The 27,380-nt window shown below is 40.6% G+C and overlaps 1 protein-coding gene across 1 annotated transcript; it reads left to right on the plus strand.

The window, feature by feature from the left end:
• Positions 1 to 24,290: 24,290 nt before the first annotated feature.
• Positions 24,291 to 26,272, plus strand: LOC148037330 (eukaryotic translation initiation factor 3 subunit D-like). The gene has a single exon (XM_087676240.1). It carries the CDS (start codon positions 24,378 to 24,380, stop codon positions 26,040 to 26,042), a length of 1,665 nt encoding a protein of 554 aa, XP_087532366.1. The 5' UTR covers positions 24,291 to 24,377; the 3' UTR covers positions 26,043 to 26,272.
• Positions 26,273 to 27,380: the final 1,108 nt, after the last annotated feature.

A 27,380-nucleotide genomic window follows, 5' to 3' on the forward strand; every position in this document is an offset into this window, starting at 1 on the left:
TTCAGACCATCTGAGGGCCAAGTAGAAAGGGTCGAATGTAATTGGTCTGAATGTCAAATTCGGCTAGCCCAAGTCCGGTTGTCCAAGGGTCGAGTGGGCCGAGGGCCGAGTCAGGGCTGAGTCCAGTGGGCCGAGACCAAATTCCAAAGTTGGTCCAAAAGCTCAATTCGGACGGGCCGAGCGGGGGTGCCTGAGTCGTGTGACCTGACTTGAGTGGTCCGAGTGGTAGTGGGCCGAGTCAAGTGGTTCGAGTGGTAGTGGGCCGAGGGCCGATTCTAGAACTCGGCCCAGAATCACCGTCACTCAGACATACCCAGCGCGGTATATTTTTCGCTGGACTTCACAAAATTCGCCGCGTCAAGTGTTAGAGGCCTTCCCCTTGGTCGAGCAGCTCCAAATCCAACCTACTCATGTAGGGGAAGGTGTATAATTACCTGGGCTCGGCAAATAACTCCCGGATGGCCAGATCGAAGCGGATCTACGCAACGAAGCTTTCTCCCTCTCTCCTGCTCTCTTGAAACCTTGCAATGCATAATGTGGCCTTTCTTGCCACTCCTGGCCCCTTATCACCCTGCCCAAGCATGTACTCACCGTAGTCTTGCCTGCCTTACTAATATTTAACCTAAAATTTCATTTTTAGCCCTTCTTTTTCCTGTTTCAACCTGTCATACAGCAACAGAAAACCCTATTGTTTGCTCCAACATTTTGCTCCTATCCTTCCTAAATGCAAGAAAAAATCATAAGGAAAATACCTACACTAGTCCATCATACTTTCGCAAGTCCAAAACAACAAAAACCTACTTGCTAAGGAGATCGAATACCTCTTCAAACTCCCTCGCTTTCTACCTATCTACCTCAAGCACTGGTTCAGGGAAAACCCTACTCCACGGCATGAAAGCGCTCAAGGCTTGAATCTATTGGTCCCCGCAACGGAACCAAAATGTGGGAGCTTTCGCTCAACCGCTAAGACCCACGGACTACGTATTGTTTCAAGCGTTTCAAGCCGAGCACTAATGGCTACCTCTCACATAGCCGACGCGCCATCCATATCTACGGGTGTAGTGAGCTTACCTCCATGCCGATCGAGTTACCTCCTCTCCTGTGCACTCCGGTAGCTCCACGATCCAAGTGCAAGCTTTAAGCAAGCTCCATCCTCAAGCTCCACGCTCCAAGCTCCATAGCCACGAGCAAGACAAGAGAAGAGAAGAGAAGAGAAGAAGAGAGGAGAAGATGGAGAGCTTCTCCTCCTCAGTCCCTCACCCTCACACACTCACTCCCTCACACTCTCACACTCCCTCTCTCAAGGACAAGCTCAAGCAAGCAAGAAGAAGAAGAAAAAGAAGAGGAGACCCACTTTTGGCCACACACAAGAATGAGCTTCTCATTCACTTTTCAAATTTATATACAAAACCCTAAATCCCTTTTTGGGCGGTCATCCCCTTATCCCCTTTTTTACATGGCCGACCGTGGCCTAGGCCCTTTTTCCCATTGTCCTCCTATCTTCCTAGCTTCCTTCCTACCACCCATCTACCTTTACAAATTGCACGGATGAGAGCTCGGTGCTCCTTAACTTAAATCACGATGCGCTTGCGCTTTTTTACAAAAGTATTGACTTGCACTTTTCCTTGTGCGCCTTTGTCTTCCGTTTCACTTTGCCTTGGCCTTTGTATTCTGCTTTAGCTTTTCCAGATTTTCCACCCTGTTCGTTTATCAGTTAACACACACACTCCTAATTGGCATAGGTATAACCAAGGAGCAGCAATATAGCTACTTGTGACAAGTTGGCCTCTCCACCAATGAGCTTAGGGAACTTGGATTCGAGGAACAAGAGCAGCCCCATCCACCCCCAATCCAACCCACTATAGTACAAGACACCGAGGAAGGGCAGACTTCGAGCAAACATTTGAAGAAGAACTACAAATCAGAGAGCCCAGTCTGCCCTTGCCTGATCTATCCCCAGAAAAGCCAAAGGATGCCCACGTTCCCGAGCATGTTATAGCTGCAAGAGGAAGAAGATGGAAACTTATGGAGCAAGCCCAGAAAAGAGCGTGAGCATGACCACAACAGCTTCTTGACTAGCCCATGCCACCCCAGGAGGATCACCATCCCATCAACTGGCCGCAGGAGCTGACTATCTGGCAACAACGGAAGCTTCAATCTCAACCCTTCGAGTTCTCATTCCTCTACCCACGAGCCTTGGACTGAGTCTTACCCCTGGAGGTAGTGGAAAGGATCATTTGTTTGGGCAATACTCTAGCGAACTGATGGGTTGAGGAGCTGACCATCGTAATCACACAATGGAGGCGGGAACCCACTAACTACTGGCAGGATAAGGTCTATCAGGTTCCCAAAACAGTCTGAGGTTACGAGGCGCAGTTGGAGGAGGATTTGGAACATCAATTTTGATGCATGGATGGCCTTGTGCAGCATGCTACAGGAAGAATGAAATGATCCTATCTACATGCCCTACCCTCGCAGACACGGAGTGTATTATAATAGCGGGTGCATGGCAGGTACGACTTTCCAAATATCTACAATGTCAATGCAACAACTCCCAAGGAACGCATGACCTTTAGAGCAGGGGACTTGCGCCCATCCATCAACCGCTTCCTCGAGGATTTCTCTTCCTGCCTAGACCTAGCCTTCATAACTACTTGTAATTACCTTAGGACTATTAGGTTTTTGCTTAAACAAAATCCACTAGCCAAGGAAACCTACCTTCCCCCACTCTTTTTTGACATTAACCTAGGAGTAGATAGCTGCACTATGGCTAGGCTCATGATGAGGGCAACCTAGCTTCCCTCATTTTGTATGAGGATCCTTGAAGATTTGAGCGATAGCCACTTTACGAGGTGTAATCATCATTTATTGTCAACCACACCTCTTAATGCAAAGGCTAGCATCAAGGAATACCTACAGAGTTGTGCCTTTTTTTACTAAGTCCCTGAGACCACCTCGCGAATCGTTTGAGAAAGATCAGGGTAGAGCCTAAGAGCACCCCTTGCATCCAAATGCCGGCTATAATCATCTGCTAAAAAAAAAAAAGTGGAAACATTGAACCACCCAAAAACACCTTCAGTGCCATGATCACTGTACCTAGGGTTTCCATACCTAGCCTCGTCCCCCACTACACATGCTTAGGGCACATCAAGGGCACGACATACCTAGCAAGGTAGCCTGTGGTTCAACCTATCACCATAAGCCCCTTGCACCACCTCCCTTATGCACAAACTAGGTCCTCAAGTGTGGGACACCACCGAGGGCTTGCCAAAGGTTATAGACCCATCTCCCAGTTCCACAAGCATGGGCACCACGCACTCCACGGTAAGGCAGAAACACCCCCAAGTAATGCACCTTCTTTTCTTTCTAGGTACAAACAAAGGCCCTAACCACCAGCTTCAGAGGCCCCATCATCCATGCAATGCACTCCCCATCTTATGCGACATGTCACCATGCAGGCTCAACAAAGCAAGGGTTGGACACAACAACCCAAGTCAAAAAGTGAATGAAGAAGCTCATTTGGAACAACGTAGGAAAAGGTAGCCACGGAGGGCCAAATAAAGGATCTGTCCAACTTTATCTTCAATTTCAAATATGGATCCGCACATCCACCTCTCTTCGCCTAAGGATTCGTCCAACTTTATCTTCAATTTCAAAGGCATAAATCCCTCCAACACACCTTCCACTAGGGCTCATCTACAAACTCAGAAAGGGCCTTTCAAAACCATAAATTCCTCCAATACCAGGGCACATATCCAACTCAAGGAAATTTCAGAACCATAAATCCCTTTAACACCAAGGCTCATATCCAACTCTAAGGCCTTTAAGACCCATAAATCCCTCCAACACCCGGGATCATATTGAACTCAAGGGCCTTCTAGAACCATAAATCCCTCCAATACACCTTCCAACAGGGCTCATTTACAAACTCAAAGAGCCACCTGGCTACCCTAGCAACACCGTCTGACTCACCACCCAGCAGTACCATGGGACCAGCACTCAACTGGGAGGGGGTAATGTTTACTGCAAAGCAAAGGAAGCGGAAAACGAGGCATTAAGAGGAAAAGTGCAATGCAAAAAAAAGGAAAATGTGCCCTACAAGAGAGTGGACTTGGAAGAAATCTAAAAGCATGGGAACAACCACCAAGAGTACAAGATGCAACCATGAAAGTTACAAGAAGCCAAAAGCAAGAAGGCACACCTTTAAATATAAAGGCGCAGCCAAAACCTCTGTAAAAGAGCACCAAGCTCCCTCCTGTGTAATTTGTAACCATGAACGCGTGGTAGGACTAAGCTAGGAAGAGAGGAGGACAATGGGAAAAAGGGCCTAAGCCAGCCATGTAAGAAAAGGGGGATAAGGGGATGACCACCCAAAAGGGATTTAGGGTTTTGTATATAAAGTTCAAAAACTGAATGAGAGGTCATTCTTAGCATGTAGCAAAAAGCTTCTTCTTCTTCTTCTCTTTTGTCTTCTTGCTTGTGCTTGAGTGAGGGAGTGAGTGTGTGAGAGCGAGGGATTGAGGAGAAGAAGCTCCCCATCTCCTCTCTTCATCTTCTTCTCTTCTCTTGTCTCACGCGGGTAAGGAGGATGGAGCTTGATGGAGAGGGATTGAGGTTGCTTGAGCTTGCCTCAAGGATCGTGGAGCTATCAGCGTGCAAGAGAGAGGAAGGTACTTGGTCGAGCATCAAGGTAAGCTCACTACACCCCATGGGTAGGGATAGCGCATAGGCTATGTGAGAGTTAGCCATAGCCGCTCGGCTTAAAATGCTTGACTAATAAGCGGTCCGTAGGTCTCAGGGGTTGAGCTAGACAGCTCCCTTCAATTGTACTATGAAAGACACTTGACACGTGAGGGCATATACTATGTCATCAATGCTCATCTTGCTTACATCCAAATAAATCTTGAGTGAATCTTGTGGATAAAGAGTCTTAAGGTTATCTACTTATTTATTTTTGGAGAATCTAAATATAACCTATCCTCCATATAAACGGACAATAAATTCAATAAAACTGCTACATCTGTGAGAGCAAGTGATATGAGTTATTCATGCTAGAGTTGGTATCCTAAGTCTCTCATACCATAAAAATTATTGTAAAAGAAGACTACCCAAACATTTCTTTCAAATATAGAATCCTAGAATTTTTTATTGAGCCTCCTCACTAGCCTACTATTGATTTTTTGGACTTTCATGGTGGATAAATCTTGATTATGGAATCCTCATCATGATCTAATAATACCTTAGATTGTGAAAATAATTTGAATGAAATATGGTTTTCTCTGTCCGATGTATACAAAAACTATAGTCCTTAAAAGAAATCTTGAGTTAAAACGTGGGTAAGCTTTATGATGTGTCTTGAACTAGCTACTTATGTATTGAAAATCAAGATATTCTAATATATTGAGATAGCAAGCTCAACATGTGATAACATTGATGATGGGCCACCTTGTTAGATGGGTCTGCACATTTATATTTAGCATGTTAGTAGTCATTATGATCCTCACATGGCCACTCACTTACCACTTATTATATTTGGTTATTATACCTACCTATAGCTAGTATAGTTATAGTGTCAATAGATTAGTATAGTCAATTATGCATTGTTTGACTTAGTAGGCTACTTTTCTTTATGGTGTATCTCATCTATACTTTGTGTACATTGTATTGTGTAAAAGAAGAAGAAAAAACCAGCAAGAAAACATATTGGCCTCTATTTCTCTTCTTGTATTCTTGAATGAGCTTCCTCTTATGTATACGGTATGTGTTTTGCACAATAGCTCAAGCAAGTCCCCCCACCACATGATTTATGACATGGTATTAGAGTGGCGCCACACTTAGAGTTGGTGCAAAGGTTATAGATTTTGAATCTGTAAGTTTTGAGGTATTTTCCAAGAAGCAAACACAAGTTTTATTTGCAAATAGGTTGCAAATTACATGTACTATTGAGCTCTCAGTGAAAAAGACTGCTTGATATATTGCTATGCACTTATTGTGAAAGGTTGCCAAAGACTTGCTTGCTATTTTGCATCAATTTTGTGATGATGGCAAAAAATAGTGGAAATCACATTATTGAGAAGCTACACAAGAACTATCTATTATGGAAGTTCCGTGTGACGAGCTTTATTAGTGAAAAATGTCTCTTCAAGTTTGTTTCATGTGAAGAAAAGGAGCCAGAGCTGAGTGACCTTACAACTATACATGAATTAAAGGCGTGGAAAGAATGGAATGCAAAAGACAAAAAGATGATATATTGACTATCTACAATCATTGACAACACTATGTTAGGACATATAAAAAATATAGAAACTTCACATGCAACTTGGATAATTTTTGAGAATATGTTTTTAGTAAATACAAAGGCATGGAAGATTCAACTCAAACAAGAGTTGAATACTTTGAAGAAATGAAAAATGTCTATCAATGAGTATGTTTTAAAGGTGAGGAGCATTACATATGCTTTGGCAGTGATAAATGCAATGCTCGGTGATGATAATTTGATTTCATCTACTTTTGGTGGCCTTAGTAATGAGAAGGCTTGGAAACCATTTGTCACTTCTGTATATGTACAAAAGCCATTTCTAAATTTTGATAAATTGGTCTTTCTCATGATTAATGAAGAAATTGATATGTAGGGTGACTCATTTGAAAGAAATGGTAAACAAGTCCAAGAATTTTACTCAAGTTCAAGAAGGAGATGTGACAAATCCTCTTTAAGAGACCATGGTATGGGATGTATTGGTGATAACTAGCAAAAGCGATTAAATCAACAATTCAATAAAATGCAAGTTTTAGGAGGTCGTGGAAACTTTAGAGGTAGGGGGAGCTTTAGAGAAAGAGGTGGATGATAGAACAGAGGTTCTAGCAATTCTATGATTATTTTTCATTATTGTTGCCACCCAATTTCACACATTGAAAAGGTTCCCTTTTCCTTGCATGATAGTCAAACAAAGAATCTATCATATGTATTATATGTGCTATCCATCACAAAGAATTTAGTGTCTATTGGTTGGTTAGATGGTAGAGAAAGGGTTGTAGGTTTATATTCATGTAAAATGTTGCTTTGTGGAAGATTTTAATGCTAAGTCCATGTTGGTCATAAAAAGAAGTAGAGTTGGCTATATGTTCACTTTAAATGTTGGAATTTCTACTATGAATGATGTCATGTATGCTAAAGGAAAAGGAGTTGTTGTAGATGTTGAAATATGACACAAACATATTGGACATGCAAATGTGCAAAGCCTGAAATTAATGCAGTCCAAAGGGTTGATTACAGGGTTGTTTGCTTTAAAGGTTATAGAATTTCATAAAGTGTGTGAAGCATGCTAGTTTAGTAAGCAGCAAGACAACCTTTTTTGCATGATAGAGATGTGAGCAAAACTATACTTGATATTGTACATACAAATGTTTGGGGCCTACACAAAACATATCTCTTGGTGATAATAAATATTTTTCACATTCATTAATAATTGTTCATGAAAGTTTTGGGTGTATTTCATGAAGGAAAAGAGTGATGTGTTTGAGCACTTCAAAACTTTCAAGGCTACTGTTGAAACAAAGAGATACGGGCTTGGTCATCATAGTCATCTATGTTGATGACTTGATTATTATATGTGACAGTGATAATGGGATTGCTTAAGTTAAGGACATTTTGAAGAAGAAGTTTGAGATAAAGAATTTGGGTGAGCTAAGGTACTTTCTTGGTATTGAGGTGATCACATGTGATGATGGTATATGATTGTCTCGAAGGCAATATGGCTTGGATATGTTGTCCAAGTATGGTATGACAACATGTAAGCCTCTTTTAGTACCATTGGAGCAAAATGTAAAGTTGAGTGTTGATGTTGGGGATGAGATAGAAGACCCTACTATATTTAGGAGGATAGTAGGGAGTTTGATTTACATGACTATCACAAGGCTAGACTTGAGTTATGTTATTGGCCTTGTTAGTTAGTCTACACAGATGCCTAGAAAGCCTCATTTGGATGTAGTTACATGCATATTGAGGTATGTGAAGTTTACTTTGTATTATGGACTTTTTATGAGGTAGGTCAACAAGATATACAAGTGTTTAGATACACAAATGCAAATTGGGCTGGCGGAAGATCTATTAGTGGATTCATGTTTTTCCTTAGTAGTGTAGTAGTTACATAAAGCAACAAAAGGGATGCATTACTCAACCTCTCTATCCATAGGGTAAAGTCCCATTCCGGCCCCCTACTCATATTGCACTTGGTTCAAAGAGAATGGGAAACGAGAGGGATGCATCACTCAACCTCTTTATCCATAGGGTAAAGTCCCATTCCGGCCCCCTAAAACAATATGAGCAAGGGTTCTACCCTACATTATCTAAGGTCAATACATCATCGTGATTTGAATGTTTAGAAGTCTCCCAGTTCTCTGGGACCACCTTGTCATAGGATGGACTCATCGGGGGTTCTGCCCACCCACTTCCCTTAATAGCTTTAGTTTCCTACTTACCTAAGGGCACATTAGTGGTAACACATACAAGCAACTTCCTTAATTAACCCATTAGTCATATGTTCCTTTACGTAATTTTATGTACTAACATGAAAAAAAATCAGGCAAATCCCTTGAAAGTAAACTTTATAGTAAAATTTGAACTGGGATACAACTCCCATCCATGGGACAATTCTCGCAATCCGTAAGGATGCGTCTTATTTTCCTCCAAGTTTCCGCCCTTGTACTAGTAACAGAGCCTCAAGATTTCTTTCCGAGTCAGGTAGACCATCTAAGTAGGACCCGGAGGCAGGGGATTTATAGCCAGAGCCCCCCTTGGCACCCAAGCATCCTCCTACGAATAGAATTTCTACGGAGAGACCTCTCAGAATGGGGGTTCGGTCCACATTCCTGATGTGGCTATCAAAAATCCCCTTGGATATGGTTGGTGGCTAGCTGGGGGTGCTCAACACGCCTTTCCTAGGTGTTTCAACCTGAATCCAATTTGAAAGATTTTCTTCTTATCAATTCCTTTGTTAGATGACATCTTTTCCAAATAGGTGTTCCTAAGTACAAACACAAGCAGAAGTGCACAATATGTACTATACAATTCTTTGTTCTCTTTGCTGAAGGAAATTTCGATTTGATGCAATAGCATCTAGTCTCGGCTTTATCCTCGTTATCATCTGAGATTTCCAAAGATAACCTAATTTAATTTCCTCATTCTTTTGAATGGAGGAGTATCCTTGCAAAGTTGATTGCAATTTGGGACATTGGCTTCCCTACAACGAAACCCTACATATTCATTTGAACTAGGGTTTGTCGCATAATTCATATAGTTACTTAAGGACTTTGAATTCCTTTTAGCTTCATGTATGGGCCTTGAGAAGAATCCTTCAACTCTTTAGGGTTTGAAATTCTTTCAACTTCTTAGGAACCCTACGTATTCTATCACAATTTCCATCTATGTTTTGTGAGATGTAATAGGATTTCCTATTATTTCAACCAAGCAAACGGATGCGAAAGCATAAAATCTATCTAGCTTAGTTGCAATTTAATGCGTATTCTTGAAACTTTTCATATATACATATTAGCATGAGATTTCCGTACAATTTATGTGCACTTTAACGGCTTCTAAATGCAATTTTATTGGTCACCTAAGATGAATGTGATAAACAAAATTTTCTTGGTGTGCTCATTATCTCAAAACATGCACAATTAAGTTGTGATAATCAATGTAAACATTCTTTTCTCCCAATTTCTTTTCCAAAATCTATCTAGCTTAGTTGCAATTTAATGCGTACTCTTGAAACTTTTCAAATATATTTTAGCATGAGATTTCCATGCAATTTATGTGCACTTTAACGGCTTCTAAATGCAATTTTATTGATCACCTAAGATGAATGTGATAAACAAAATTTTCATGGTGTGCTCATTATCTCGAAACATGCTCAATTAAGTTGTGATAATCAATGTAAATATTCTTTTCTCCCAATTTATTTTCCCTACTACAATGGGGTGCACCTAATTCATATGAGATGTGTTTTGCATAGTTGCGGTTCCTTGGTTCACGATCCTGTTGGTTGTGGTGGGAGTTTTAGCATTTGGAGAGATCTTTCACTTGGGGGACCATCGTCCGCAAGTGGATTCGAGAGATAAAGAAGGAGGAATGGATTTGAGATGGGAGAGCATAAGAGAAGATGGCTTAGTCGAAGACTGAGATAGGGGAAATTGAGCTAACTCTCTCCCTCGCAGTCTCTCAAGTTAACTCCTCTCTGTCTCTGTCTCTATCTCTCTGTCTCTCTCTCAAGCTCCTTCTCACAATCTCTTGGAGGGTATCCTTCTACCTTGCTCTCTCTACCTCTCTCTCGCAACCTGTAGGGGTCTCCTGATGCTTCTCTAACTGCTCCCCATGCCTCATATTTATAACTAAACAAGAGAAGAAGAGTTGTGTCTGAGAAGAAAAGCTCTTTATGGAGGGAATCTTGAAAAAATCAGTAATTTGATGCTCAAATCACAATTCTGATAGTGTCATTGGCTCTGAAAGGGGGGGGGGGGGGGGTAAACTCCAAGACACTTGGCTAGAAATCTTCCAGATCACTCCTTCTTCTCCCTATTCAAATTGTTGTTTATTGCTTGTAAACTGTGATTGCGGTGTATGCGATTTCACCAATCCTTCTTTTTTTGTATTAAATCTCCAAGACAAGCTGAAAAAACCACTTTTTTTTTTACATAACATCTTGTTCTAGAAATCTCCATAGCTTTTTAAGATATTTACAATAAGTAATATCTAAAATATGCTAGTTTTGCCTAAAATCTAATATTTTTGGACCATCCATACTATACACATTAAAAGTAGTGATTAATATGGCTCATAACTCTCGTTCATGTTGTAACTTTTGTGAAGGGTGGCTACATTCCTTGTCAATCCGAGAAAAATATCAGATTATGACTCTCGAGTTTTTTATATTTTAATTAAATAAAAATTGCTAGTTATTAATATTAGTTAGTTTTTACTTTAGTTAGTTTTTACTTTAGTTAGTTTTTACTTTAGTTAGTCTTTAGTTAGTAACCTTATTAACTTATTAATTGACTAACTAACTTTTGAACTAACCAACTAATTTTTAATTGTGGGGAAGTATTACATCCTCCTCCCCTTAGAGAAATCAAGATGTCCTCATCTCGAGAGAAACCATGGGTATTGTTGATGAAGAGCGTTCTCATCTATCCATGTCGCATCTTCTTCAAGATAATCCTTCCACTGGACAAGGTATTCTCTAAGGGTTCTACTCCTCAATTGTCTCTCCCTATTATCTAGGATTTTATTTGGCTGTAGCTCAAGGACTCCTTGGCTAGGCATTACAATTTGTTGATCACTCAGTACATGGCTAGGATTAGGCATATATTTCTTTAGTAGACTAACACGAAATACATTGTGAACCTTTACATTTTCAAGGAGTTGAAGTTTGTAAGCATTAGGTCCTAGGCTTTGAGGATCTTGTAAGGCCCGCAATACCTTGGGCTAAGCTTTTTAAATTCTCCCAAGGATAAGGAACTCTTCTTGGGTCGTACATGAATGAAACCATATCCCCCTCCTTGAAGAGTCACGCTTGCCTGTTCAAATCGACATAAGCCGTCTGCTTATCCTTGACAACTTTGATGTCTTGCCTAATGGCCTTAACCTGTTCATCCATTTCTTCTAGCATCTTCTTGGAAGCCTCTACCCTTAAAATAGGGTCTGAGAAATTTAATGGAGAACGGCAATCATGCCCATACAATGCTTGGAAAGGTGTCATTTGAATGCTTTGCTGGAAGGAAGCATTGTAGGCAAACTCCACCAGGGGTAGACATTGGATCCACTTTTTGGGTTCTTGACAGCAATATGCTCTAAGCACATCTTCAATCACTTGATTAACCCTTTCTGTTTGGCCATCAGTTCGAGGATGATAGGCCATACTAAAAGAGAGCCGAGTCCCAATAGCTTCAAATATCCCTCTCCAAAAATGAGGTGTGAAAAGGGAGCCTCGATTATTGATAATCCTTTTGGGTAGACCATGGAGTCTGAATATCTCCTTAATGAACAATCTGGCAATATCTAAAGCCTTATAATTTGTCTTTACTAGGATGAGATGTGCAACCTTGGTGAGCATATCTACTACAACCATAATTGAGTTGTACCCATCGAGAACTAGAGGTAACCCAACAACAAAGTCCATGCTGATAAATTCCCAATTCATCTTAGGGATGTCGAGGGGTTGTAGCTTTCCAGGCATCTTGACATGCTCTACCTTGATGCATTGGCAAGACAAACATTCCGTGACATATTTGAGTACATCTCCCTTAAGTATTTCCCAATGATAGCTCTTCCTGACCATGTTAAGAGTCTTGGCATATCCTGGATGACCAAAGAAGGGGAATCATGTGCTTCCTAGGGTATCTGTTGTTTAAGTCTTAGTTTAGGCCTTCATAGACAGAGTACTCTTGGTATTTAACATTGAGTTTGGGACTTTGGTCCTTTTCTAGGATCTCCTTTATCATTTTCTGATATTCTGGGTCATGTTTAGAGTCTTCCTTAGCCAATTTGAGGATAGGGTTGCTTGGCATCGACACCATGGTGACTAGTGATCCGACCGTCGAAGGTTCCTCCATAATGAGAGAGTTGAGGAATGCTTTACAACTTAAGGCATCAACGACCACATTTTCCTTGCCAAATCTATATCTGATCTCAAAATCATACTCTTGTAGCACCTCGATCCAATGGTGTTGCCTCATGTTGAGGTTGGCCTGGGTGAAGATCCATTTGAGGCTCTTGTGGTTCGTGATCAAGGAGAATTTGTTGCCGAGCAAGTAGTGCCTCTTTAGATTTTGAAGGCATGAATGATAGGCAACAATTCCAAGTCATGGGGTAGCATATTTTTTCTCATGGGTTTTTAACTTCCTTGAGGAATATGCCACGGGATGACCTTCTTGCATTAGTACACATTCTAGTGCAAGTGAGCTAGCATCTGCAACAACTTCGAACTCCTGCTCAAGTATGGGAGCTTCAGAATTGGCGTTGTCACTAAGCTATGTTTGAGTTGGTCAAATCTTGGTTGTTCAGTGGTTGTCCACACTATGCTGACCTCCTTCTTTAGTAGATCTGTGAGGGGTGAGGCGTAATCTTTGATGAAGATTCTATACCATCTTATTAGACCAAGAAAGCTATGCACTTCTTAATAATGGTTGGTGGGGGCCATTTTTGTACATTTTTTAACCTTTGCATGATCCAAGAGATTCCCTTTTCTGATTACAATGAAGCCTAGATACTCAATCTGTCATTCGAGGAAGGGACACTTCTTCTTTTTGGCATAAAGCTTGTGCGTCCTCATGATTTCAAGGACAATGCAAAGTTGAGGTTCATGGTCTTCTTCTTCCTTGGAGTAGACCAGGGTGTCATCAAAGAAAACAAGTACAAACTCATCAAGGTATGGTCAAAAGACATCCTGCATTAGCCTATTGAATGTAGCAGGAGCATTGGCTAATCCAAAGGACATTACTGTAAACTCAAAATGACCATATTTGCTGTAAAAAGCTATCTTTAGGATATCCTCATCCTTGATGCGGATTTGGTAATACCCTGATCTTAAGTCAAATTTTTAGAATATTTTTGTCCCTTGTAGGAGATCGAGCAACTCATCTATCCCTAGGATAGGATATTTATTCTTGACGGTTACTTGATTTATCCCTCTGTAGTCGATGCATAGCCAGAGCATTCCATCCTTCTTCTTCTGAAACAACACAAAAGCTCCCCGTGGCAAGCTACTAGGCCGTCTAAAATTTGTTTGAGTTGCTCCTTTAATTCGATAGCTTCGAGAATAGACATTTTGTAAGGTCTTTTTGCAACTAGAGTGGCTCCTGGTATGAGTTTGATCTCATGATCAATCTCCCTTGGGGGTGATAGCTCCATCAAGTCTTCGGGAAACACATTTGCATAATCCTTCAGCCATAAAGGTTCTTCTTCAAACTCCTTGCCATGCTCTAGCTTATTCAGATTGATCAAGTAGATGGGTAAACCCTTATGCATTCCCTTAACTATTTGTGATGCCTTTGCTAATTGGATTTTGGTTTTACCAGCCTCCCCTTGAGTTATGACTAGTTCCCCTTTAGAACTTCGGAAGGAAATTTGGCCCCTTCCACAGTGAATGTGGGCATCATTGGGTATTAACCAATCCATGCCAAGTAAGCATTCATGTGCCCCTAGGTTCCTTACTCTGAATTTTACAATTGTTGGCTTTCACCGAGTAGGAATCTCACTTTGGCAGTTTGTCTAGTACAATTGATTTCACGCCCATTTGCTAATTCCACAAGTAAAGTGGGTACGACTATTGTGGTTATTCCTAGCTTTCTTGCACAAGTAGGAGAAATAAAAGAATGCGTACTTCCACGGTCAATCAAGGTTATGAAATTCTTACCTTGGTAGTGTGAAGGGTTTTGGATCACCAAGAATTGGAAATTTAATCCCTTTTTATGGAGAGCGGCATGGACTATTGCTCTTTCAATCTCTGCTTCCATAGTTGGTTCTTCCTCTTCATTTACTTCCTTGATGGTGATATTGGAAGTCCTTGCCCTCCCCATTGCTGCTTGACCCTGACCACACATTTGCCCACAGAATCATCCTTGGCGGTGGTCCTCACAAAGTCTGGGGGACGCTCTTTTTTAAAGTGCCCAGGTTCCTTGCAGTAGAAGCATCGCAGGTTTTGGTCATTTCTCTGTGTAGGAACAAAGTCATTGACTGCATTCGTCTTTGGTTTCTTCCCCTTTCCTTGTACTCTTATCTTGCTTATGTTGTTTGTTAGTTTGCTCTGATACCAACTGTAATGTGCCTGGGTTATGACACGTTTTAGTAGTCCATCAAGAGTTTGATCTAAAAGATGCTGCATGGCACTCCCACAGAATGTCACAAGGTTTGTCAGTTAGCAACTCCCGAGTCTACTCCGCAACGAAATGTTTCCACCAACCTTGTTAGGATCGACCTAAATCTTCCTTGGTTTCTAATGGTCAAGTCATTCTACAGCCTTCTAGCATCGATCTTCATATGATCTACTTTGCGCAGAGCATCTAAACTGAGGCGCGGACGCATATCGCACTTGGTTCAAAGAGAATGGGAAACGAGAGGGATGCATCACTCAACCGCTCTACCCGTAGGGTAAAGTCCCATTTCGGTCCCCTAAAACAATATGAGCAAGGGTTCTACCCTACATTATCTAAGGTCAATACGTCATCGCGATTTGAATGTTGAGAAGTCTCCCAGTTCTCTGGGACCACCCTGTCATAGGATGGACTCGTCAGAGGTTCTGCCCACCCACTTCCCTTAATAGCTTTAGTTTCCTACTTACCTAAGGGCACATTAGTGGTAACACATACAAGCAGCTTCCTTAATTAACCCGTTAGTCACATGTTCCTTTATGTAATTTTATGCACTAATACAAAACAGATCAAACAAATCCATTGAAAGTAAACTTTATAGTAAAATTTGAACTGGGATACAAATCCCGTCCATGGGACAATTCTCGCAATCTGTAAGGATGCGTCTTATTTTCCTCCAAGTTTCCGCCCTTGTACTAGTAACAGGGCCTCGAGATTTCTTCTCGAGTCACGCAGACCATCTGAGTAGGACCCAGAGGGCAGGGGATTTACAGCCAGAGCCCCCCTTGGCACCCAAGCATCCTCCTACGAATAGAATGTTTACGGAGAGACCTCTCAAAATAGGGGTTCGGTCCACATTCCCAACGTGGCTATCAAAAATCCCCTTGCATAGGGTTGGCGGCTAGCTGGGGGTGCTCAACACGCCTTTCTGAGGTGTTTCAACATGAATCCAATTTGAAAGATTTTCTTCTTATCAATTCCTTTGTTAGATGACTCCTTTTTCAAATAGGTGCTCCTAAGTACAAACACAAGCAAAAGTGCACAATATGTACTAGACAATTCTTTGTTCTCTCTGCTGAAGGAAATTTTGATTTGATGCAATAGCATCTAGTCTTGGCTTTATCCCTGGATTTGTTTGAGATTTCCAGAGATAACCTAATTTCATTTTCTCATTCTTTTGAATGAAGGAGTATCCTTGCAATGTTGATTGCAATTTGGGACATTGGCTTCCCTACAACGAAACCCTACATATTCATTTGAACTAGGGTTTGTCGCATAATTCATATAGTTACTTAAGGACTTGGAATTCCTTTCAGCTTCAAGCACAATGGGCCTTGGAATTCCTTTCAGCTTCAAGCACGATGGGCCTTGAGAAGAATCTTTCAACTCTTTAGGATTTGAAATTCTTTCAACTTCTTAGGAACCCTACGTATTCTATCACAAGTTTAATCTATGTTTTGTGAGATGTAATAGGATTTCCTATTATTTCAACCAAGCAAACAGATTCGGATGTATAAAATCTATCTGCCTTAATTGCAATTTAATGCGTGTTCTTGAAACTTTTCATATATATATATATATATATATATATGCTCATTATCTCGAAACATGCTCAATTAAGTTGCAATAATTAATGTAAATATTATTTTCTCCCAATTTCTTTTCCCTAATACAACGGGGTGCACCTAATTCATATGAGATGCATTTTGCGTAGTTACGGTCCCTTGGTTCGCAGTCCCGTTGGTTGTGGTGGGAGTTTCAGTGTTTGGAGAGGTCTTTCACTTGGGGGCCATTGTCCGCAAGTGGATTCAAGAGATAAATAAGGAGGAATGGATTCGAGATGGGAGAGCGTAAGAGAAGATGACTTAGTCAAAGACCGAGATAGGGGGAATTGAGCTAACTCTCTCTCCATCGAATCCTCTTGGGATAATTCCTCTCTCTCTCTCTCTCTCTCTCTCTCTCTCTCTCTCTCTCTCTCTCTCTCTCTCTCTCTCTCTCTCAAGCACCTTCTCACAATCTCTTGGAGAGCATCCTTCTACCTCGCTCTCTCTACCTCTCTCTCGCAACCTCTCGAGGTCTCCTTGTGCTTCTCTAACAGCTCCCCATGCCTCATATTTATAGCTAAACAAGAGAATAAGGGTTGTGGCTGAGAAGAAGAGCTCTTTACGGAGGGAATCTTGGAAAAATCAGCAATCTGATGCTGAAATCACAATTTTGATAGTTTTGTTCACTCTGAAAGGGGGGTAAAACACCAAGACACTTAGCTAGAAATCTTCCAGATCACTCCTTCTTCTTCTCTCTATTCGAAGTGTTGTTTACTGCCTATAAACTGCAATTGCGACGCACACGATTTCACCAATCCTTCTTTTTTTGTATTAAATCTCCAAAACAAGTTGAAAAAACCACTTACTTTTTTTTTACATGACATCATGTTCTAGAAATCTCCATAGCTTTTTAGGATATTTACAATAAGTAATATCTAAAATATCTAAAATATGCTAGTTTTGTCCAAAATCTATTATTTTTGGACCATCCATACTATACACATTAACACTAGTGATTAATAGGGCTCATAACTCTCGTTCAGGTGATAACTTTCGTGAAGGGTGGTTACAGTCCTTGTCAATCCGGGAAAAATGTCGAATCACGACTCTCAGTTTTTTAATATTTTTAGTAAATAAAATTTGTTAGTTATTAATATTAGTTAGTTTTTACTCTAGTTGGTCTTTAGTTAGTAACCTTACTAACTTATTAATTGACTAACTAACATTCGAACTAACCAACTAATTTTTAATTACGTGGAAGTATTACAATCCCCTCTTTTTGCATGAGATTTCCCAAATTGGTTGAAAAGAAACTTACTTTTGCATGTTACTCTATTTTAGAAGTTTTCTATACCTTTTTTAAGGATATTTACAAGAAATAATATCCAAAATAGGCTAAAATTATCCAAAAATCTCGTATTTTGGAACTACGCATACTATAGATACTAACATTAATAACTAATATAACATTGACTCTCTAGATTAATAAGAAAGCTTGATGATGATGCAGTCCAAGGTTTTTCACACAGTGTCCTCGTAGCAACATGACAACATATGTGGTCATTATGATCCTCACATGGTATTAACTTACCACTTATTATATTTGGTTGTTACATCTACCCACAACTGGCATAGTTATAGCACTAGCTGATTAGTATAATCAATTATGCATTGCTTGACTTAATTGGCCACTTTTCTTTATGTTATATCTTATCTATACTTTGTGTACATTGTATTATGTGAAAAAAGAATAAAAAACTAGCAAGAAAATGTTTTGGCCTCCATCTCTCTTCTTGTGTTTTTGAGTGAGCTTCCTCTTGTGTATATGGTGTGTGTTGGGCACAGCACCTTAAGCAAGTCCCCCCAGCATGTAATTCATGATATGGTTGTCATTAATCCTATCAAACTATAAGGGAAAAAATCCATTCTCAAGTATATCAAACCTTTGGAATTTGAAGGGAAAGGAAAGGACATGGGACTTAATGTAGAATTCTAGATTGAGTCTATGGAAGATTATTTCCAATCTATAGGGACAACCACCCCTAACCAGGCTATGTTGGTCAAACTAAAACTAACAAGGGAAGCGTGTCTTTGGTGGAAGCAATGGTGCAAAGAAATTGGAGTCTCGAAAACTACTACTACATGGAAACTCATAAAAGACGTTGTGCATGGGAGGTACCTTTTACCTTCCTATTGTGCCCTGAAGATGAATGAGTTCTTCAAGCTTTGCTAGCTAGGGCTAAGTCTAGAAGCATATTAATCCAAATTTGTAACCATCTAGAAATATGCTCTAGCTATGGATATAGCCCAATAGGTGGCTAAGTTTTGGTAAGGGTCAAATCCTCCCTTGGACACTCAATTGGAATCTATGCAACCCAAAGGTTTTCAAGGCACTCTCTTAAGAGCAAAAGCTTTGATCGGTTCAAATAGAGGCTAATGTCTTGAAGATAACTACCACTCAATGTAGTCCAAGGAAGACTCTATTGATCCAAAGAACCATGGAAAGAGGTGTCACAAGTGCAGAGAGTTAGGACACATCTTAAGAAGTTGCCCTACTTATGAATGTTACATTTCAAAGAGCTAGGGAATATCCAAGTTTATTGCCCTGAATTAGATCAATAAGATGAGGAACCAACAAACATTAGTAGCATCCACTATACCCTTTAAAGATGAGTAGAAGCCGTAGAAAGATGCAATATGCCTTATACTTGTAATGGACCGTCCTTCGCTAATGAATTCAATCAACATGATGTAACAAAACTGTCGATGGACTTATAATATTGCTTTAAAGTTGAATGCTTGTATTAGAGTAGCATAGTGAAAGCATGGTGGGTCCTAACCCATAGGTGATTTAATACAACTTAACACAAAAAATGATAACCCTAGTTTTCTCATGATGATCACATCTTAATTCCTCTTAGGGGGAGATAATGTAATAGCCTTAAAAGGCTAATAAATGTGCCACCATGAGATCTCCGTTCCTTTCCCCCTCGGTCAGCCACTTTGTCATCACACCAACAATCAACACCCATGTCATGAGCATCCTGATTTATCTTAACATCCACAAAGCTCGTAGAATGATCATCTTCATCAATCTCGAAAGCAACAAAGCTCATGGCAAGATCATGAAAATCTTAAACTCCATAGAGTAAAGTGCCCTTGATGATCTAGCCACAATGGCTATATAAGCCTTAGAGGTTTAGAGGTTTAGAGAGAGAGGAGGTAGTGGGAGGAGAGGGAAATAGAGAGTGCAAGAGAGAGATAATACTCAGATTATTCCTTTCCTCCCAACCTAGAAACTTTCTTGCTTTACTAGATTCTAGGAATTCCATTTGCCTTGCTAATCTTTACCTCAAAGGCATATGGGTTTGGAGATACTACAAGAGCGTAGTAAGTGATAGATCAAAGAACATGCTAGAATAAGTCCTCTTGCTACGATGGCCCAAAAGTGACAAATAATTAAAGTGAGACAAGAAGTTGCACATGTGAACAAAGTCCTATCCACACCAACTTCTAATCAAGTACATTTGGATGGGTTTAAAGGAATTTTGATTAAGTAAAACGATTGATCAATTGAATGATTAGTTTGTATCTAGTTGGCTATTAATACTACTTATAACACTAAATTGTAAAGTGTAGTTTCTATCCATCCTTGACCATCCTTAAATTATTGGACAATTAGGGGGAATTATAGCTTATAATATCCTTGGAATATGAGAATTAATTGTCCATTAGGAACTAATTATATCTATTCCTTAAAAATGATGTAGCTACTAGGTGTAAAGGTAGATGCCTCGCTCATGCATGTTAAAGTGTTGCATGCTAAAGTATTGCATCATTTAGAGGAGAGCTTACGACCTTTGAAAAATATGAAGAGAGTTTGAGTAAGTATTGTACCCTAAACACTAGGGTAGCAATCATGTATTGATTCATATGATGGCACTCTAAGAAGAAACAAATGTGGATTGTACCTTCTCTTGTGGGATACTCAAAGGAAAATGTTACAGACCAAAGGACATGTTAGATGAAGTTCTCTTGATGTGATGGCCCCAAAGCGATGAAGACATGGAGCGAGACAAGAAGTTACACGTGTAAACAAAGTCACATTTGCATAGGTGCCTTTGGATAGATTTAATGTGATTCTGATTAAGTAAAATGATTGACTGATTGAATGATTAGTTTGTATCTACTTGGCTATTGTTACTACGTGTAACAATGAAATCTAAAGAGTAGTTTGTATCCATCCTTGACTATCCTTAAATTATTGCATACTTAGGAGGGAATTACAACTAACGTCCTTAGAATATGAGAATCAATTGTCCATTAGGAGCAAATCAAGTGTATTCCTTAAAGGGAAGTAGCTACTAGGAGTAAAGGTAGATGCCTTACTCATGTGTGTCAAAGTATTGAATGCTAAAGAATTGCATCATTTAGAGGAAAGCTTACAACCTTTGAAAAATATGAAGAGGGTTTGAGAAGTATCATACCCTAAACATTAGAAGGGCTATCATGTATTGCTTTATATGATTACATTATAGGGAGAAATAAGTTGTGGATTGTACCTTCTCTTGTGGAATATTCAAAGGGAAATGTTTTGGTTTCAATGACATGTTTTAAGATATGCTTGTTTGCTTGGGAAAGAGTCGATTTTCTAATTGAAAATATGTTGATTTCTGTGTTTGTTGATTTTGAAAAAAGAGATATTATGCCCACATGGTTGGATTCTTGGATACACCCTAGGTCTCCCCCAATGCTAGTGGCTGAGCCCTTCATTAAGGGGTTAGACTTGTCCGCACTGGGTGCTAGGATCAGCCTCAAATGCAAGAGGTCTCTCTATAGGGCGGACATTAGGCTAGGAGGCAACAAGGGTACTAAGAGGGCTTTGGCCATAAATTCTTTTAGGCATTGAATGAGGACTAGTCTAACCCCTCTAAGCATGGGATGGTTCTCTTGGAAGGTCCTAATGCTAGATAAGGGTGGATTGTAACATGGTTGTCTCTATGTAGCCCCCCTTTTCGAAAGATGATGGCTCTCATGGTCTCCTTCATGTCATGAAATGATTGATAGATTCATGGTAGCATAACCTTTATTTATTTGTGTTGAAATACTTGTAATGATATGCTTTGTTATGTACTAGGTATGGATCCCCATGCATGATGTTTCTTTGATGCATATGCATACCCCTATGGCACCTAGGTACACATATGCAAAGCCCATATGCATTGCATACCCATGTGGCACCTAGGTATTGGCACTATAGGGTTTCTTCTATTACTCCCACATTTCTAGTTGATGCTATTGCTTAGTTACTAGTATAAGCATTCATAAATGTTATGAGATATGCATTTGAATAGAGGGTGGGTAGTGAACAGAGGGTGGGTAGTGTGGAAGTAATGATCCAAAAACAAACTTTAGACCATTTGACACAGGGTCGATAAAGATCAAGCATGAGATGTAATATGTGTTTGGAAAAATAGAGTACTAAAAAAATTATAGTCATCCTCTAAGGGAAGTTTGAATGTTGGAGTTGATACATTTATAGGGCTTAAGCCCAGATGAATCTTGTTTGCAAATGCCATCGAATCTAATTTATGAATGCCATGCCACCTCTCTCATACATGCTCATTACTTTGCTTGTGATATTACTAGATCTTCATGAATATACTCAAACACTCCATTAGTCCTCCGCCATGGTAGGATCATTGAGGAGGAGGAACTTGATGTGATCAAGCTGCATTGTTCATTTGGCTTGCAAGCTATCCATTTAAGCCCATGAAACAAGCTAGCGTAGCTCTTATCTACTCTCTTGATTATTTGGAGGGTGTGTGGAAGCAGTGATCCAAAAACAAACTTTAGACCATTTGACATAGAGTCGATAAAGATCAAGCATAATATGTAATATGTGTTTGGAAAAATAGAGTGCTAAAAAAAGTTATGGTCATCCTCTAAGGGAAGTTTGAATGTTGGAGTTGATATGTTTATAGGGCTTAAGCCTAGGCGAATCTTATTTACAAATGCCATCGAATCTAATTTATAAATGCCATGCCACCTCTTTCATGCATGCTCATTACTTTGCTTGTGATATTACTGGATCTTCATGAATATACTCAAACACTCAATTGGTCCTCCCCCTTGGAAGGACCATCGAGAAGGAGGAACTTGATGTGATCAAGCTCCATTGTTCATTTGGCTTGCAGGCTATCCTATTTATGCCTATGAAACGAGCTAGCATAGCTCTTATCTAATCTCTCAATTATTTGGAGGGGAGGTGCCCCCCCAGTGAGCATTCGGGTGTGTGTGTCCTATCTCAAAAAAATAAAGATACAAAAGAGAGAGTGACAACTTGTGACATGTATGCAAGATCGTAGTTATCCTAGGGTGAGCAAGGGTAAAAAGCTACCAAACACATGCAACTTCCATGGAGGTTGCATTGATGCGAGATAGGAAATAGTCGAAGTGAAATTGGAAAAAGAAAAAACGATCTAATTGGGTTTGCTTTTGCAGTTGACAAATTGATTGCTGCAAAAGGTGTTGTTGTCTAATCAATAAGAAATGCCTAATGCTGTTTACCCTATTGGCACTAAGCTAGCACCCCCTTATGAGCAGGTGTTAACAAGGGAATGTAAGGGCTAAGATATCCCCACTCCCTTTTGAAGCAAATGGTGCGACCTAGGGTTAGTGGGGGGAGTGTTGTTGCACTCCCATGTGCTTTGTCACAAAAACCTGGGTGCAACATGGCCCTAGATTTAGATTGGTGTGCCCAAGAGTGCATTAAAAAAATAAAAAAGTGAATAAATATATTAATAAAAGATATTTACATCAGCCGCAAAAGGGGGGGACGATTCATAGCTAACAATTTAGTTATGCTTGCTTAGAGCTTTTTATGGGCGACTTTAAAGCAATCGATCCATTTTCCCTAAAACCACCAATTTACAAACAAAATTTATTGCTTACATTTGGTGCTATCAATAGACTTACAAATAAAATTTATTGCTTACATTTGGTGCTATCGATAGACTTGAATTTAAACCTAGATCCAAATACTTTACTATTCCCAAAACTCCAAAAATATCTAATTATGACAGCTCTCAACACATTCTAGAGTGCTAATGATCCCTCATTTAGCTTGCTCAAATCACCAAAAGGGGCAATCCTAACACCCACATCTCCATGGAAGGCTACATCATCCACCCATCTCTTCATTTGCGCGACCAAAGTTAGCCCAACTCTATAAAAGAGACGATAGATTGTTTCATCTTCTTTCCCACATAATGGGCATAAGGGAGAAATCCTTCTTACATAAGCTAGCTTGTCCCAAGTTGGGAATATAATCATGAGAAGCTTCCAGATGACAAAGTTGGGCCTTTTGGAGGGAGTACTTTTCTACACCTTCCTTACCCTTCTTTTCCACCTTTTAGCTTTGTGGGAGGCAAGAATCTCCTCCAATACTCAATTGCTTTGAAGGTTTGGTGTCCCTTGTAGCATCAAAATTCTTTCCCCTTAGAGCAATCCCATAGCCTTTTTCCTTCCTTGGTGTGAAGAGCCTTGAATAGATGAATATCTTTGCATATCTAGGATGTAGGCCAAGTAGTCTTCTTCCTAATCATGGTTGCCATAAGCCAATCCCTTTCTTTTCCATGAGTCTCCAATGTCCACCTTTCTTCAATCTCCCTTTGAGTCATCCACCTTGACACGCTTGAATTCCCATAAGTTGGTCCATATGCTAATGCCTTTCAAGTAGAGCTTGAGAGAGAGCTTAGGGTTCAGCTGAATGGGGGCCCGCCCCCATCCTCGAAGGCTCCATCCAAAACCCAAACCACCGGTGCGTTTTTCAATGGGCTTAGTAAGTACCAGGACGAGGCCCAAAGCCATCAGACCTGACGGGCGCCTTGGCTCAGTGAGACGGATATAACGCTTCACTCACTCTACTTCTAGGGTTTCTCTCTCTTCATTTCTTCTTCTGCTGCAGCGATGGTGGCTGCCAAGCTGAAGGTGCCGGAGATCGCTGACAACCCCGATGGTTGGGGGCCTCCCGACGTCCCGGCCGCCCTGGAAAACCAGCTGCAGAACGTGCCATACGCACCATTCTCCAAGAACGATCGCCTCGGCAGGGTTGCTGACTGGACTCGCGGCGGCTACGCCCCTCGACAGGCCGGCGGTCGCGGTGGTGCGGGCGCAGGGGAATACAGCGTCTTCGATTTCGCCTACGATGAGGCCGACGAGGAATCCTTCCGCCTCGTAGACGGTAAGCCCCCTCCCCGCCCTAAGTTTGGTCCCCGCTGGCGTTTCCAGCAGCAGAGGCAGCTGCCTCAGCGCAAGGACGAAGAGGTCGAGGCTCGCAAGCGTGAGGCCGAGAAAGAGAAGCTCCGCCGCGACCGGCTCTATAATCAAAACCGGAACACACAGCGTCGTGAGGCTGCTGTCTTTCGCAGTTCTGTTGACATTCAGCCTGAATGGACTATGCTAGATCAGATCCCTTTTACTACATTTACCAAGCTTAGCTTCAATGTTGGAGAGCCAGAGGACCTTCTCATGTGTGGTGGCCTTGAATATTATGATAAGACTTATGACCGTGTGACTCCAAAGAGTGAGCGGCGTTTGGAGCGATTCAAGAACAGGAACTTCTTCAAAGTTACTACTACTGATGATCCAGTCATCAGAAGGCTTGCTAGTGATGACAAGGCCACTGTCTTTGCCACGGACTCAATTTTGTCCACCTTAATGTGTGCTCCGAGATCTGTATATTCCTGGGACATTGTTGTGCAAAGGGTGGGGAACAAGCTTTTCTTTGACAAGCGTGATGGATCACAGCTGGATCTTCTGTCTGTTAATGAAACATCTCAGGAGCCATTGCCAGAAGCCAAGGAGGACATCAATTCTGCATACTCCTTGAGTGTAGAGGCTGCCTATATTAATCAGAACTTTTCTCAGCAAGTACTTGTAAGAGACGGGAATAAAGTGGAATTTGAAGAGCCCAACCCTTTTGCTTCTGAAGGGGAAGAAGTTGCATCTGTAGCTTATCGCTATCGCAAGTGGAAGTTGGATGAAGATACTTATCTGGTTGCCAGATGTGAGGTGCACAGTCTTCTTGATGTGAAGGGAAATACAACATTCCTCACTCTCAATGCTCTGAATGAATTTGATCCGAAGCTTACAGGTGTGGACTGGCGGCAGAAGCTGGAGACCCAACGAGGTGCTGTTCTCGCCACAGAGTTGAAAAATAATGCAAACAAGCTGGCAAAATGGACAGCACAAGCTCTTTTGTCAAATGCAGATACAATGAAGCTTGGGTATGTATCAAGGGTTCACCCAAGGGATCATTTTAACCATGTTATTTTGAGTGTGCAAGGCTACAAGCCAAAGGAATTTGCTGCTCAAATCAACTTGAATACCTTAAACATGTGGGGAATTGTCAAGTCGATTGTGGATGTGTGTCTCAAGCTTGGTGAAGGCAAGTATGTTCTTGTGAAGGATCCCTCCAAGCCTCAAGTGCGCCTCTATGAGGTTCCCCCTGATGCTTTTGAAAATGACTATGTGGAGGAGCCACTTCCTGAAGAAGAACAAGTGCAGCCACCCATTGGAGAAGAGGAGGGAGTTGCCAAACCTAATGAAGAGAAGGAGGATGTTGATGTTTAGGCTTTGCCTTTAGAAACAGGCTCAGGTTGTAGTCTTCTGCTGAGTAAGGCACTAAGCTGCAGGTGTCTTTTTTTGCAAATGAATGGAATATTTTTGTCTCTTGTCTATTAGAAACAAGTCAGGCTTTTATCTTGGATGATGTGCAGGAAAGATCAATGATTGTTATCATTCTGACGATGTAGGCAATTATTGCATTTCTAGGATATGGATTTTGCATCTTATTTGTTTAAGTGCAGGCAAGAGTGCTTTTGTCTTATAATATATACTAGTGTTCCAAGACTGACAATGCTGGGTCTGAAGAATTGATGAGTCTGATTGACTTAAATAATCAGCCCATCTTTTTATCCCCTTCTTGTAATATAGTATAGAAAGTGGGCACATTTTCAACTTTTTGGCTCTGAGCCTTGGGGTGAGACAATGATGTTTGATGTTAACTTTGATGTACACTTCAGAACATGTTTGAATTTGGGTGGTTTATCTACCTTATGCTCATGGTTAGAGGGAAAAATTTTCTTAAGATATGAAAATGAGAAAAATGCACAATGGATTTTAGGTTCACATCTAGTATAACTTAGTACATTCTCTGAAGTAGTTGCATCACTTTGCACATTGTGGAATTGGCAAGCCTTATGGTGATAACTTGCATTACATACAGATGGGCAATTAGATATCAGTAGTAAACTAAACTTTAAGTCCTGTACAAATTATTATAATTACATTGTATTATGGGTATATGAAAAAGTATGTATGGGTGCTTTCTTATGGTGGTGGCTTGCAATACACATAGATGGGCTAGATAGCAGTAATGAAGTGGATTTCAAGTCCTTAACAAATCCTTGTATGGGTCTATGTGTTTTTTTTGGGGGGGACCTTAAAAACACATTTCTAACTGAATTGAATTGATTATATATTTTTGAAATACGAACGTTATCAATAGAAGGTAACTGGCTCTAAAGCACTTACAATGGGTGATGAGGCTTGCCTTGGCTCCTTTCTTGACGATGTGAATCCAGTGTGTGCATATGGGATTTGAGGGAAAACTCCAGGGAGGATTGAACCCCAATCAGAAATGTTTGAGGACATACCAAGGAGTCAGTCTTGTGAGATAAAAACAAGCATGAATGAGTATGTGCGTATCTGCATTGATGTTATGATGGTTCAAAACATCTATTTGAGATCTACAACCCTTAACATAATGATGAAAGTTTAATGAGTTTCAAGATGGTAGTGGCAATCCACTTCAAGTTGCCATATTTCATTTGCACAAAAAGACATTGGGGTGCTATGTCACAAATAGAAAACCAACTGTGAAGATAGTAAAAGTTTAGGCTAGACAGA

Source organism: Lygodium microphyllum, chromosome 4, assembly GCF_053477565.2.
Source record: "Lygodium microphyllum isolate KBCC chromosome 4, Lygodium_microphyllum_v1.1.10, whole genome shotgun sequence".
Classification (NCBI taxonomy): Eukaryota; Viridiplantae; Streptophyta; class Polypodiopsida; order Schizaeales; family Lygodiaceae; genus Lygodium; species Lygodium microphyllum.

What these genes read in the sequence shown, in the direction of transcription:
- LOC148037330 (XM_087676240.1), top strand. Translation starts at nt 24,378, where the DNA reads ATGGTGGCTGCCAAGCTGAAGGTGCCGGAGATCGCTGACAACCCCGAT.